This window comes from Poecilia formosa, unplaced genomic scaffold (assembly GCF_000485575.1).
Source record: "Poecilia formosa unplaced genomic scaffold, Poecilia_formosa-5.1.2 Scaffold56, whole genome shotgun sequence".
NCBI classification, from domain to species: domain Eukaryota; kingdom Metazoa; phylum Chordata; class Actinopteri; order Cyprinodontiformes; family Poeciliidae; genus Poecilia; species Poecilia formosa.
In genome coordinates, this window is record NW_006799995.1 from 720,795 (window position 1) to 736,605 (window position 15,811).

The 15,811-nt window shown below is 36.6% G+C and overlaps 1 protein-coding gene across 4 annotated transcripts in view; it reads left to right on the top strand.

Moving 5' to 3' along the window:
- Positions 1-15,811, top strand: part of chl1a (cell adhesion molecule L1-like a) — a 63,810-nt gene that overhangs the window by 31,031 nt on the left and 16,968 nt on the right. For 3 of the 4 annotated variants that reach the window (XM_016672180.1, XM_016672179.1, XM_016672178.1), the window contains exons 6-23: positions 43-213; positions 383-421; positions 574-679; positions 1,207-1,388; positions 1,465-1,599; positions 2,787-2,927; positions 3,130-3,241; positions 4,132-4,295; positions 4,878-5,043; positions 6,908-7,032; positions 7,120-7,221; positions 10,694-10,891; positions 11,232-11,302; positions 11,899-12,121; positions 12,267-12,302; positions 13,038-13,153; positions 13,759-13,963; positions 15,490-15,612. In XM_016672180.1, the coding sequence (XP_016527666.1) occupies positions 43-213; positions 383-421; positions 574-679; positions 1,207-1,388; positions 1,465-1,599; positions 2,787-2,927; positions 3,130-3,241; positions 4,132-4,295; positions 4,878-5,043; positions 6,908-7,032; positions 7,120-7,221; positions 10,694-10,891; positions 11,232-11,302; positions 11,899-12,121; positions 12,267-12,302; positions 13,038-13,153; positions 13,759-13,963; positions 15,490-15,612 (2,415 nt within the window). The remainder of the gene's footprint in view (positions 1-42; positions 214-382; positions 422-573; positions 680-1,206; positions 1,389-1,464; positions 1,600-2,786; positions 2,928-3,129; positions 3,242-4,131; positions 4,296-4,877; positions 5,044-6,907; positions 7,033-7,119; positions 7,222-10,693; positions 10,892-11,231; positions 11,303-11,898; positions 12,122-12,266; positions 12,303-13,037; positions 13,154-13,758; positions 13,964-15,489; positions 15,613-15,811) is intronic. The other variant, XM_007553331.2, reaches the window with a different exon arrangement.

Sequence of the window (15,811 nt, forward strand, 5' to 3'; positions counted from 1 at the left end):
TGATATTGACGTCTTTAATGATTCAGATATGCTGTTTTCTAGGTCTGCAGCACATAAAGCTGGATGAGAGGGTCTCCATGGGAACCGATGGAAACCTGTACTTTGCTTATGCCTTACCAGAAGACAGTCGCAAGGACTACGGCTGCAACGCTGTCTTCCAAAGGATACGCACTATTGTCCAGAAAATGCCCTTGTCCGTCAAGGTGGAGAGACGTAGGTTTAACCAAAACCCTGACGCTCGTTTTAAATTCACTATTACAAAAGTGTTTCTGCTCATTTTCAATGGTTTTAATTCTAAGCAGGAGGGATTTACGTCATGTTTAACTGGAAACCAAAGCACATCTGTCCTTAGCACTATTAATGTCATGATTTTTCGTTTCAGTGGAACCGCAGAACAACTCTTCTGAGAATGTCAGTCCCAGTAAGTGATAGTGAAAGACTTGGTGTGTGACTAACTAATCAGGAAGTTGATTTGTGTTTTGCTAAAATGTACTGATAGCCAACTTTTACCGGTACTTGATTTAATTTTGCCCACAAATGAGGAAGATTGTTGTTTGTCAAATGCATCCATAGCGCTACCAGTTCGAGCACCCAGCCTACTGCTGCCCTCTGGTGTCCAATCAGAGAAGCTGTTGCTGAAAGGACAGGATCTGCACCTTGAGTGTATACCAGGAGGATAGTATGTTCATCTTACTGTATCACTATCATTTGTAAGCATGGGCTGGTATGAGATTCTCCGATTTTGATAATATTATTATGATTGTATCACATATAGTGTTTTTTTTTTCAACAAAAAGAAGAAAATTTGTCTAATTACGTCACTGCAGACAACAACTTTAAGAGGAAGTGCACTGCAAATAATTTTCTTCACCAAGGGTTCTAATATTTTTACAGAGACGTTGTGATATTAAGATATAACAAGGGTGGCTTTATTATGGATTAAATTAGTTTGGGTTGAGAGGCTGCAGTCAGCTGTTGAAATAGCATGCTGCTTAGTTTGATAGCAGTAATTAAAAAAAAAGAAAAACATGAACAAGATGAATTAAACTTTTGGAGCTGGTATGAAATAATATTTTAGCAGTCTGAAACTAGTAACCACTTTCTAAACCTTAGTATACATTGTTGTTGCTAGCAGCCTCATGCATATTCACCATTATGTCTTGTTTAACGTTGTGTTTTCTAACATTTTGCTCTTTTATGTTGTAGTCCCATTCCTAAAATAACATGGATGAAAATGGGAGAAACTCTAACTGATCGGATAAAACTGGATAACTTTAAGAAGCTGTTGACCATCAGTACTGTGGATGAGAAGGATGAGGGGAAATACATGTGTATGGCTGAAAATTCAGCCGGAAAGGCAGACCATTACTTTGATGTGATTGTAGAAGGTTAGTCTTTACTGACAGAACCAATGACGCATTGTTTTTCGCTGAGACAAACATAGTTCTTCTTGACATCTTCCAGAGCCACCGAGATGGCGTGCAAAGCCTCCCCAGAACCAGCTGTCTGTGAACGGGTCAGACGTTTTCATTAAGTGCTCAGTGGATGGAAAACCAACCCCAGTGATAACGTGGAGAAAAAATGGAAAAATACTCCAAGGTCAGAAACAATAATCGTGGCTGTGTTGCTTTGGTTCTGTTGCTCATCACTTTAAGGAGGACACTTAAAACATGTCCAGCAACATTTAAACCACAGAACCACAGAGGTCATTATGTCATTTCACTGCTTTAAGTGTTGTACAGGGTTAATTAGAGAGACTTTGCTGCAAAAGCATATCGATTTTAGATGTACAGTGAAACTATTGAATTTTCTTGGAGTACTGTCTTCATTGCATCTCGCTAAGGGGTACTCAGTTTTAATTTCTCCACAAAGAGCATATGTATAATTAATGACTGGGGAGATACCTGTGCATGCATTCCCTCCATTGGCTGTCTGCTCCTTTTAGAATTGATTTTAAGATCTTGCTTTTAGTTTTTGAATGTCTTAATGGTTTGTCACCTCTTTATCTTTCTGAGCTTTTACATCCTCACATCCCCAGTAAAACTCTAAGATCTCAACCTCTTGGCTGTTCCCAGAACCTGGCTTGTTGCCACGGGAGACAGAGTCTTTTCAGCCGCAGCTCCCAGGCTGCTGTGAGGTCTACTGGAGCTTTAAATGAATTAAAATCTTTTCAAATTGGCTTTTAATCCCAGGGAGCATCAGGTCACCTTTTTATCTTTTATATCTTTTACTGGTGATTTTTATTGTTTATTTGTCAACTTTGTATTTCATTGACCTGTTCAGCACTTTGGTTACCTTTGGATTTTAAATGGCTTCATGAATTATCAAATAAGAGTTGATTTTATAAACGTATTTTACTAAAGCTAACCTTGCTAAGCATCATTATTGAATACATTTTGTAGAAAAGCAAATGGCTTAACAAATGGTTAAATCATATCAAAAATATTTTCAACATTATTAGTTTGTCCGCAGACTGCATTCTTTATTTGATTACTTCATATTCTGCAACTCAAAATATGTCATCAAAAGTTTCTTCTTATTAAAAACTACAGTTGGAGCTTCAATCTGAAAATCACTTCAAAACCCCAAAAATAATCACTGAAAATTGTTTTCTTGATAATTACAGAAAATGTTCTAATCAAAGATTTGTTCTTTGGGGATTAAAAAATGCTTTTTGGTACAAAGAATCCATTTGAAGGAGAAAAAATAAACACATTCAGATTTTCTACTGACAAAAACTAATTGTGCCTTTGGTCCTGATGGCTTTGACATTTTGTTGTTGTCAGATGACAGAGAGAACAACAGACGAGTGCTTGACGAAACTGTGATGCTCCACAAGGCCGGACCGGAGGACAGCGGCGTCTACCAGTGCGAGGCCTCCAATCGTCATGGCAGTGTTCTTGCCAACATTAATGTCTTAGTTATGAGTGAGTAAGATCGCAAGATTTCAACCATGAGCAGCCTGCCAGGTCTCTTGCTGCAAACACAGAAACACAGAGGCCTATTCCTTTTAGCATACTCTGTGGAAAGGAAATGTGGTTAGATAGGGGGATCTAAAGACTGGGTCTATGTATTCTGCTATTATATATTTAAGCTGTTATAATCTCTCTTCCCTCAACGTGCTCTTAGATATTGCACCTCTTATGCTGACAAAGGACTTCCAAGAGTATGCAGTGATAGAAGGAGGGGCCATTGTCATGAACTGCAGTGTTTTCAGCTCCCCTCAATCCAATATCTCTTGGTAAGTAGAGAACAATCTGCCATACTTCTCACAAGGCTCGTTTTCTATCTTTTTTTGTGTTAAAATAATAAAAACCTCTATCATGTCCCCTTTATCTACATCTAAAACAGACTATATTTAAGCTAATACAGCAAAGCAGCAAATAAATTATTCTGATTTGAGTATATTTACATGTCACATGCAAAAAAGTCTGGTTTTAGAAAAAGTTTCTATTGAGATTGATCTAAGTAAATTCTGGTAACTATATGTGGACCAAACAACTCAAATTTCTTCTTAGAAATACTGTCATTTTCTGCAGAACTCTAAGTTGCAAAAAGGTTTTTATTAAATGCATCTTTAGAATGAACTTACCATCTCCTTTTCCTTTATTTGTTTATTCATCTGGGACCATATAGAAAAACGATTGAGCTCAAAGAGCAAATACACAAACCACCAACTTGTGCTTTTTTCCCCAGAACATTTTCATCTGCAGATTCAGTGGCAGGTATAAGAAAACACAAGAAAGACATTCCAATAACTAGAAAGGAATTAAAATGTTCAGGAGAATAAAACAAAACATGAAATACGATTAATAATTCTATTGCAGAAAGTTTATAAAATTTACATAGCAATTTTGTTTCCATACTAACCTGTTTGCAATTAAAGACATTTATTTTGCTTCTCTGGGAATGATTACATAATCTCAGTACATCTTCTGTTCTGCAGAGAACTTATTTGATGCCTTCATATGGCTTTATATGAGAAAGCTGACACTGTGCCCAGGTCACAAACCCCATACCAACACAACATTTTTCAACTTTGAAATCAGTTTGAAATAATAATAAAAAAGAAAGATTAAAACAAACGTGAACAGTCTCTTTGATTGATATTTTCAAAATCTTTCCATCTAGGACCAAGGAGGGGACAGCTGTTGAAGGAGAACGATTTCATGTTTTGGAAGATGGGCAATTCTTGGAAATCATCCGCGCAGAAAAAGGTGACACGGGGAAATATGCTTGCATGGCTAGCAACAGAGAAGGCATGTCAAGTCTCACAGCTCTGCTGGAGGTGAAAGGTATGTCAGCAAAATCTTTGCATTCATCTTTTGTCAATGAACCGAAAAACAGTTTCTCAAAGGCATTTCTTATTTCGAGTTACATTTGATACGCATGTCTTAGACAGTTACAGTATGTGTGCGGAGCTATTTAGTAAAGTACTTAAAGATTAGGTTAGCTGAACAGTGCAGAGTTAGGAAGATCATCTCTATATGTTGTTCTTAATGGAAAACTTGCATGTTTATTATTTAAAATTAAAAGTAGAATTTTATTTGTTGCTATTAAATATATTTGAACAGGGTAGCTTACTTCTACTGGCCTTAATAAAAGATGCTTGTCCTGGAAAAAAGATTACCACAATCATCATACAATCATAATCTAATATTTTACAATGCAAGATGATTAACATTTGACTGCTTAGTCATCTAAATCACAGAAACGGTTACTGTGAGACCCATTTTTGCGCTGAAATAATTTGGGCCAAATTATTTGCCCTAATTAATTTGAAGCAGGCTGGAGTTAGAAACGTTTATTTCATTGTCTTCAAGTCATCACATTTTTCTGTTTGTCCCTCCCTGAAATTATGCTTTTTTTTTCTTCAGACCCAACAAAAATTGTGGCTCCTCCTCGGGATGCGCAGATCAGCAGTGGGAATTTGGCCCGATTGATGTGCCGGTCAGAATATGACAGAAGTCTGCAGGGCACCTTTGAGGTGATCTGGAGGAAGGATGGGGAGGAGATCTTCCCCTCTTCTGCGAATAGTTTCAGGTAACTGCCTTTGCTTTGGCTGTGTTTGTGTTGGTTGTTTTTGCTGAGCTTCTGAGTACTTTTGTTCGGCCTGTTCGGTATAGACACACAGAAATCATCACATTTAAGGCATCTCACACTCAAAACCTTTTACTCCTCTTTTGTTTTTTAATAAAGGGATTGCTTTTCTTAGCCAGGGACTGGACACAGAATCAGCAACATTTTTATTTATTTATTTTTAGAAATGTGTACTAACCCTTAAAAGAAATTGTTCTTTTAGTGCAATGACATAATAATAGAACAAATAATTTTTTATGCAGTTCCATCTTTCTAAAACATCTAATGTTAAGTAGTATTTATTTCTAATAACATCTTAAGTCCCACAATTATTGATTCTCCAATATTTCAGTCATTATATTGCCAGTCACACACTTATCCCCAGATGGCAGCTCAACAGGTTGGTTAATATATAGAGGGAGAGAAAGAGCTATACAGATGGCTGCATAGGGCGCCAACAGCTGAAAGGGCCATTTGGGCATCAATGTGCAGCCCTGTCAGAAACCCTTTTCTGATGCAGAATAATGACAAATAAGATAAATAAATAACAGCCCTGCACCTGGTTTTCCTAATTTTGAAGGACCTTCCACCACTGTCAGTCAGAGGCTATGATTTGTCACTTTTTGCTGCAAATGTCTGAAATGCACAGAGCTATAGTTTTTTTGACTATACATTGTCAGAGGATATCCTAATTTTAACATTGCAAATTTATGCTTTTAATAATGAAACATGGTAATTTTTCTCGCAAATTTACAGCTTTTCGACATCAGAGAATATCCAAGTTGTCTTGTAAAATGTGTGGAATTAAGTCTAACATTTATTTTTTTTTTACACCTCCATGGCCATTTTTCTTTTATTTATCTACAGTAGCCCCAATACTCTGCTGCATGCTTGTGCTGTGCAGCAACAGAAAGAGGAAATCTACATCTGTTCTGTCCAGATGCACTGAGAACATTTTTCCACATCTCTCCACACATGATTGATCTAAATGTAAATTTTTACTGTGCTAACACAATGGCCAAACAATGTGATAAGTACCTCTAGATGAATTCTGATTTCCATTTCAATGTCCCTTTGCCACATTTCTTTGGCCTTTTCAAGAGGGGCCCATTTTAGAAAACCAAACATGTACATAATATTAAACTTTCCTAAAATTTTCTCTCTTTATGCTAAGATTTGTGAAATAAAATAGATTTGATTTTGATGGCAAACTGTATTTACCACAGCAAATATTGTCTAGTCCACCAAAAATGTTTAGAGTCAGAGGGAGACCTTGGTTCTTTGCGACTGATGACTACTTTTCAGTTTACTGGAGGCCAGATTTATTGAAATTGCCTGATATTTCAGGTAGTTCTGGATGCCAAACAAGGAAGAGAAAGAACCCCACTACAGGTCGTCCACCATACTTAAAATTGTGGATTACTAATTAATGTTAGTAAATGTTTCAACCAACTTGAAAAAATGTCATTTGCATCATACGTAAAGAATAAAGGCTTAAGTAGATTTAAATTAGTAGAGTTTTTGGCAGTACTACTTCAGTGACAAGTATCATTTCTAAAGATGGTATACTTTTCAAGTATACCAAGTAACTGTACTAAAATTAAAGGTTGGCTGTGAGTTTATGCTACTGAAACAAAAATGTGTCAATATCAAGTCTGATTTACACATCTTCATCATGGATGCCAGTAAATATGCCTAAACTACAACCCATTTGCACTTTTCTTCTGTTTTGGTTATTACTGCAAAATACGCTTTTTGTTAACTGTAGTTCTTCTGATATCTTTTAAACTTTTCTTCTGTGCTGTAACAAATGTTCTTATTTTTGCAGGTACAAAATGGAAGGTGACCAGTTGCAGATTAGGGACGTGAATATCAGTGATCAGGGGAGCTATACATGCATTGCTCGAACAAGTCTTGATGAGGACACTGCCACTGCCTTTCTAACTGTACTGGGTACGATATCATATTGGAAATTCCTTAAATTTTTTAAATTAAATAATCATTTTAGGTTTCTGTACTGATTTTACTGCTTATTCCCAGATACTCCTGATGCTCCTATGAGTTTAAAGATATTGGATCAGGAATCAAGGAATGTAACTCTGTCCTGGATACCAGGGAGTGATCACAACAGCTCCGTGACAGGTAAAACTTTAAACAGAATAAAGCAGAGCATCTGAAGTCGGGTATAGGGGAAGGAGTGGGAGTTTTGCTGAATAATTTAATACTTAGCAACATTTTACCCAGGGATCATCAGCAGCTGCTCATGTAGCCTTACTTTTTCCAATTCTGTTTGATATTACATTTTAGGTCACACAGTGATGTCATCAATAAATAATTATGAGACAATTAGGCTTTTATAAATAGTCTGTCCTCTTAAAATGATTTTGAACGGATCCAAAATCAGCATTTCCCTTGCTATAAACATGTTCCTAAACACACATAAAGAGCAAAACACATTCTAAATCTTTCAAAAGGAAATACAGAAGATGGTCTATAGAAGGAGCACATGTGCATATTTCACACTTGAGCACACTAACTGGGAGCACATCTGTTGCATAGAATAAAATAATAAAATCCACACTTTGAATATATTATCAACATTATCTTTCTTGTGTTCATTTCGTAAAATATTGTACAAGTTCTTTGTACAATTTCCATTATATCAAAAAATTCAAATTCAAAAACACTTTATTAACTCCTAAGGGAAATTAAATGCTGCTGTAACTTATATTAATTCAAATCCTTCAGAGAGTTATTGCAGATAGTGACGGCTGTTGGCAGGAAAGATCTCTTGTTGAGGGGGGTCTGTGTTGCAGTGAATTTGAAGAAGCCTCTGACTGAAGACACTCTGTTCTGGAGAGGATGGTCAGGCTGGTCCATAATTTTCTTGATTTTATAAAGAATCCTTCTTTGCATCGTAATCTCCAGAGGTTCCTCAGTCCGTCCCCAGAACAGAACCAGCCTTCTTTATCAGGCTGCTGCGCCTTTTAATGTCCCTGCCTCTGATGCTGCTGCTGCCCCCACAGATGAGTTGAAGCAGAAGAGTTGAAGCTCTCTACAACAGATAAATGGAAGATCTGCAGCATCTTGCTGCAAACCTTGAAGGATCTTAACTTCCTCAAGAAGTGCATCCTGCTTTGTCCTTTCTTATAGACGGCTTCACTCTTGCTTCTCCAGTCCAGTCTGTTGTCCAGCACTGAGATATTTATATTCCTCAACCACCTCCACTTCTTCACCCATGACGGAAATAGAAATAGGGTTTGATCTAATCCTGTTTCTCCTGAAATTGACAATCATTTCCTTTGTTTTGTTTATGTTTAAAAAAGAGACGATTGTTCCCTCGCCCTGCCACAAAGTGGACCACCAGCTCTCTGTTCTCAGATTCTTGTCCATCTCTGTTACGCCTGACAACTGCAGAGTCGTCTGAGTGTTACTGTAGATGGCAGAAGTAATCTACAAAGTGTTTTATGCTCCACACTTTATGAAAAGTTAATATGAAGATATTTTTGTGCCAGCCTATTTCTTCCAAGCACACAACCAGTTCTTGCATGAATGTCTCATTAAGCAAACATATCATTCTGCTGCTTGTCACACAATCAATTGCACATTTGCTCTCTGACCAAAGCCCATTGTGCAAAGAACCCCATCTTATCCAGCAAGTTATTAGAAACATTAACACCTTGCAGAATGTTGATGCAAATTTGCCTCCGACTGCTTTTGATTTTAATAAAATACAGATGGTATTTACATAATAATCCCTGTAATTGTTTTATAATTCAAAATTCTTTAGCACAGTAAGAATTAAATACATAAACTGAGAATTAGCCCTTATTCTCAATTGACAACCACACAGCAACCTTTACCGTTTCAGCCACATGCTATGTATTGCCATACTGTAGTTCTGCGCTCGACACAGGGTGATACCCACTCTATTGACTGAACAAGCAAATAAGTAAAGCAAGGAAAAAAGAATAAAACTTTCTCCCACACAGCTGTACTCGAAATAGAGTCTCCACTCACAACAACTTAGCTTAAGAGAACTCCGACAGATAATATGACTCAGAATATGAAATCATTATTTTTAGCTTTTCGCAGATTTACTGATTTTTATTGGGAGCTTGTTACTGCAGTGGTATGCTTTGATTAAAAAAAAAAAAGTTTGACAGCAAGCTGACTTATTATGTAAAATGTGCAAACCACTGTTGGAGGCATTTTTATCCTTAATGGGAATATAATGCATTTGTTAATGTCTCTAAATGTTTTCTGTTTTCTTCTTTTTTTCTTTTTTCTTCTTCAAAATACGGGAAAATTCAAGCCCTTTGACTGTCATTGGAGTCTAAATAAAATTGTTTAATAAGTGAAGATTGGAAACAACTGTGCAAATAAAACTCAGCAGCAAAGCTTGTTTCTCATTAATGCTTTCAGAAACGGCTAATTTAGTTCTGAAAATTACAGGGATCATAAGAATTTAAATGGGCAAATTTTTCTTGCAGACTTTCAAAATTAGTAGGTCTGATATGTTTCCTAATGGATGCTGAAAATATTCTCAACTGTCTTAAGAGAAATAAAATCTTATTGTTTTTTTTTCCTTCTAGTTTTCAACTTGTTCCCAAGGTTCGTTTTTTCTTATTCAATGTTTTGTTTTCTTTAAGAGCATAATGTAAGCCCTCTTATATGCAGCTATTTCAAGGCACACCTAATGCATTTCATATCATTTGACTGTTTTGTGTTAAACGTAAAGAGAGACCAAAGTGTTTCTGATTTATTTCATATCCAGCAAGCAGCATAAGGTGGTCTGCTTCTCTGATTCATGTTTTCCATCCTTATTTTGATTTATATTATGAACTTCTGTTGGCATCCTTGTTTGAGGCTAAATTAAAGGGTTTTTTCACAACTTTTAATGAGTCTGGGCTGCAATTGACCATCTCTGGTTCTAAATCTTACAATTTTAAGCCTGCTCAGACCTCAAATGAATAATTTCATATTAAAGACAGTTAAATATGAAACTGAAGAAATTTAACTCCTTTTGCAAAAACACAAAAATCTTCTAGTTCCTAATGTTTTTGATTAATGTCTTCTCAATATAAAAAGTCAATGTTTTGGACTTTTTGCAGAAAGGGCTACAGTTGTGTGTGTGTGTCTGTGTGTGTGTTTTGAATGAGGCAGAAGCCTTGTTGGTTTGCTCAGGGTACCATTCATTCAAGAAGCACCTCTGATGATTACTTATTTCTTAACACATTGCTGCCACCTGGATAAGCAATGACAATTAATGTGGTTTTGCATTAACTTAACAAAACCCTTTCCATAAAAAGTTGATGACAGATGCTATTTCTTTGGTTTGGAAAATGAGATCAACACTGTGGAGTTCATGAAAAAATAGTTGCACAATAAATAGACCCAGACAGACCGTCTTTAATCATGCTATTCTTAATAAGCTGCACAGAAAGGGTACCCAGCTCTAAGTGATTATTTTTGAGCTTCTGACTGGAACAAACCCTCTCTGTTTCTCTGTTAATAACAATTATAGTTTTAACTGAGACCATCCATTATTAGTTTTGTTTCAGTAGTAAGGCACTGATTAAATATGTCTGATCCTCACTCATCTGTTGTGCAGAATTTGTGGTGGAGTATGAGGAGAGCCACTGGGAGCCTGGAAGGTGGAAGGAGCTGCAGAAAGTCGCCGGTAACCAGGCAACAGCCGAGCTCTTTCTTCATGGAGACCTTAACTATCAGTTCAGAGTTTATGCTGTTAATGCCATTGGACCTGGACCACCTAGTGAGCCCACAGAGAGACTCAAAACACCCCCTGCTGGTATGATTCCTCTATTTTATTAGCATGTTTTGGTGAGGTTATCTGTGGGTTTCAGAAAGCGTCTGACTTTGAACCTTCCTTTCCTAAGGTATCGGTGTAAAAGTCAGCCTGGAGCAATATGACTTTGTACCAGTCAGGGGAGAGAAAAGCCTCATGTCACTGTGGCTCTGAAAGCATTATTTACAGCAAGATAAAATATCTCCATCATTAAATATGAATTCTTGCCTTTCGGTTTAGTGTAATTCAAGTAAATTACAGCAGACATAAATAAGGATGTCAACCACTGATCCTCTTCTTTGCAACAGCATGATTATTTACCCATTTATTTCTCTCCTTGAAGCACCAGACAGAAACCCGGAAAACATCAGGATTCATGGCCACCTTCCCCATGAAATGGAAATCAGCTGGGACGTAAGAGGGTTTTTTATGTTAATGTCTCATTTTAATAATAATAATAATAATAATAATAATGGGAAAAAAACTTTCTAAGATTCTAGAGTTGTTCTAATGCAAGTTCATCTTAATAAATTAGAATATTATTGAAACATTTAAATAATAAAAGTGAAACTCATTTATTTTGATTTGTTACATGCACAGTGATCTATTAAAAGTGTCTAATTCTGTTACTTTTTATGGCTGCTGTTTGCAGATAATGAAAAGCCAAAATTCAGTTTCTCGGAAAGCTAGAATGTGATTTGGTCCATATCCAGGACAAAGTCTACAGCTGCTCCATCCTTTGTGTTAAGCCAGTCTTAAACAAGAGACTACATCAACAGTCTTGCCTTGAATAAGGAGAGAAAGGACTGGACTGTTGTTCTTTTCAGATGGAAGTAAATGTAGTTTTTCATCAAATTAGGGCTTGATTTCATTAATAAGCATTAATCAGTCAGGATATAACAAGACCTGCTTTAGAACACGATGTCAATATTCCTGATGGGCCTGAAAACTGGCTTGGCCACAGAGTATGGTAACTATCTTTATTTCATTTTTCCTCTTTTATTTTGTAGCCACTGTTACCTACTGAGTACAACGGTCCAGGACTTGAGTATAAGGTCTCCTACAGAAAACTGGAGGTGGAAGATAAATGGCATGAGCACCTGGTCACAAGACCCTCCTTTATCGTCAGGAACACATCCACCTTTGCACCGTACGAGATCAAAATCCAGAGCAGGAACAGCCTCGGCTGGGGTCCAGAACCAAAACCCATAACCGGTTACTCTGGAGAAGATAGTGAGTCCTATGATCTTGTCTGCTCAGTTTATGTGTTTTCTAATATTTGAGAACTTAATAAACCCTCCTAATTTTTCACACCAGGCTATTGTTCTCATTCTGTATTTTGAACTTCCTGTGATATCTTTTCCATCTGCTTCCTCAGTTGTCTTTTGGCACTGTCTCCAGGAAAATGTGTCAGGTTGAGTTCTTTTCTTATTTCCCCCCCTTTACTCAAAGGTTTTCACCATGTGCATGTGTGACTTCTCCTCCCCTCTGACCTTTCTGACAAATACAAGAGAAACACTATTGTTATTTCTAGCAGGTGGCAGATAACCTTTGTATAAGAGAAGAAAGTCAAATTTCCACCTCTGAGCCAGAAACTTCGAGAGAATTGACAGATCAAAAAACACGATTGGCCTGTTGAGGGCTTTCCACCATTCCCTAACATCTGCACTGCTTTTATTTAACTTTTTAGAAACTGCAGTAATAGCATTTAGAATTATTTAGCTTTGAATGCAACTTTAGTTGCTATCAAGTTAAGTAGTTTTTTTGATTGTTTTTTTTATGGAATGCACATTTTTATTTGTGACTCTAACCAGAATTACAGTAGCTCTACAATACACACTCCAAACAAAGACCTTTCAAATGTTTTTCCACTGTACTAATTTCATTATAAGTTAGTTTACCGTGAATCCAGTAGAAGGAAAAAAAAGCTTTCTTACATCTCTGTGAGAAAAAAAAAATCTTTTAACATTTTCTTAAATGACACCTATGCATGTTTTGTTATTTTAAATTTGATGTTGAAATCATTTACTTAATCTTAAATCATTTTGTTTTATGTTGAATTTGTTGTATTCAATTTTTAGATATCTTGTAATGTCAAAATCACTATATATTGGGATTTGTAACTTTTTTTTTTTTACTTCCTTTTAAGTTCCGACTGCAGCTCCACACAATGTAGCAGTGGAGGTGATCAACAGCACCGCTCTCAGAGTCAGCTGGAGCCCAGTTCTCCCAGCCACAGTGCGAGGTCATTTGGGAGGCTACATGGTAACTTTACTTTATTTTTCTTCTGCCCATTTTTAGTTTGCAACTGAAATTAAGTTTCAGTCATTATTACAGTTGAGAAAAGGCTGTTGTAGCAAAAGTTATTTTTGTGTACCTTTAAAAAAATAAATAAATGTAGATTATAATACAATGAATGTTAATACAAGAGTAAATAACGGCTTGGTATATGAAATTACAGCAGTGAATCCAGATGAATGTTTGTGTCTTTTTCAAATCAGGAAGAGACAATATTACACCTTTCTTTAAGGATAAATAAAGATTTAAATTTGCCTTTTCTTGTGGTTATCAAGCTTTTTCTCAGTCTGTGTTCTTGTGACACAATCTTTCTTGCTCAAATTTTTGAGGTTCTTGCGCCTGACATCTTCACAATGTTTCAAATCTTCAACATATAATAAACAGTTGATGTACATGTTTTATTTAGTGAAGGAATTTGTTTTAAAGTTGTATTCACACGCCCTTAAGAAACATGCTCTTGGCAGTGTAAGACTAGAGATTGGTGGGTTGCAAAAGATTGTTTTCAAAGACGTTGTTTCATTATCCAAACTATTTCTCTGCACTTCTTATTCTTTACATCTTTTATGTCGCAGGTTCACTGGGAGAGACTGAAAAGCTTCCTGAGTCCTGACAAGATTTTAGAGGAGCATAACTCCAAGTCTTTCCCTGGAAACAGGAGTCATGTCATTGTGTCAGGGTTGAAACCTTTCTCTGAGTACAGACTCACAGTGAACGTTTTTAACAAGAAGGGAAAAGGACCAAAGAGCGATCCAGTCAACTTTGATACTCCAGAAGGCGGTAAGTTGGCACAGCCATGCAACAAGTCATCCATCCTCCTTTTGCATTCACATAGATAATATTCTTCCTGAGATTTTTTTTTATTACCTTGCTCAATCCAAAACGTTTACATACACTACCATTTCCATTCATTTAAAAACATTTGGGAAATTTTATTTTGCCGTGGATGTATTTCAAGACAGAAGCGCATTCTTGATTGGCACGATGAAACAATTAAGCAAAATCAAGGGGAGAAAATTGAACAAGTCTGGTTCATTCTTAGGTACATTTTCCAGCGTCTTGGAGGTACTCCGTTTATTTGATCAAACAATACTAACATATTAACACCTTGGAAATGTTTAGCCGTAATGCTGTGGAGACAGAAGGTGGTTTCTGTGTTTCAGAGATGAACATGTTTTGGCCTAAAATCAATCCCAAAATGAAAGTAAAAGCTGAATTACCTGAAGATGAACTGTCAGTGAAACAAAAGGCCACTCAATGAGGAAGAAGCCACTACTACAAAAGCAATTTTATAGGCTAGATCACACTTAGCACATTTGCTCAGAGACAAAGACCTTAATTTCTGGAGAGATGTGCTATGGTAAAACTAACAGTGACATGTTTGGCCATAAAGACCATTGTTAGATGTAGAAGATTAAAGGATAAAGCCTGCGAACACCATCCGCACAACAACTTACGGTGATGGCAGCACCATGATGTGCTTGTGTCTTGTGCAGAGAAAATTTCTTATTGAACCTAATCAGGTTTTGATGTCAGACAGTAGGAAAGAAATTTCCTTTTCATACAAGGTACGTTTAATGCTACAGCTTAAAGTTTGAATGTCATTAGTCTGAGATCTGCTGTTTGTTCTGCAGTTCACTTAACTTCTAAGATAGAGAGCCCCGCCATCTTTTGTCAGCCTCTGTGTGGTTATTAGTGATAAAACAGATCTGAACTAAAGTAAACCAAAAATATATATATTTCCTCCGACTATTGATTTTGTTGTTCTACAAAACTCTTCCTGTTTGCTATTTTTTTCACAATTTAAATATCTGCCACAAGAAAGATAAATAATGCTTGAAATAACATCTTACAAGAAAAAAAAAAGCTTTCACAGAAGTCTCACAACAAGAGAATGAAACAACACCTTTATAAATAATGTATCATGAATATAAATGTGTGCAAACAATGTGAGACAAACACAGAACACCAGCCGTAAACATGTTCCCCGTCAGGACTATTGGCTCCTCAGACCAAGGCAAGGCAAGTATGTCCATGAATTTCACTCTTGTTGACAGTAAGATCCATATGGTTGCAGTTTTAAAATTTGACATGTTCTTCTGCTCTGACTCATGCTTCGGGATAAACTAAAATGAACATGAATTGAGGGATTTATCAGAGAAATCCAGAAAAATTTGGAGTTAGTTTTTATTTTTATTTATTTTTTTGACATCATTCTGAATTGTCATTTGGCTAAATTGCCTGAATGGTAGCTTCAGTTTATGTATTTTTTTTATTTACATATTTAAATGTTTTCTGTGTAACAGTTCCAGAGAAAGTGCCGGTGCTGATTCCCAGAATTCAGGATGATGACACTGTTCTGCTGGAATGGGGACCACCAGCAGTAACGAATGGCATCCTCATTGGTTATCTTCTAAAGTGTAACATCTGTATGTAAACACATAAAACACACTTTCTGATAATTGATGTACCGTATTTTCCGCACTATAAGACGCACCTAAAAACCTTCAATTTCCTCAAAAGCCAACAGTGCGCCTTATAATCCGGTGCGCCTTATATATGGACCAATATTGAGCCACAACAGGTCCAGCAACGGACCTTACCACAGGGGCCGCGTTTCATTGGCTA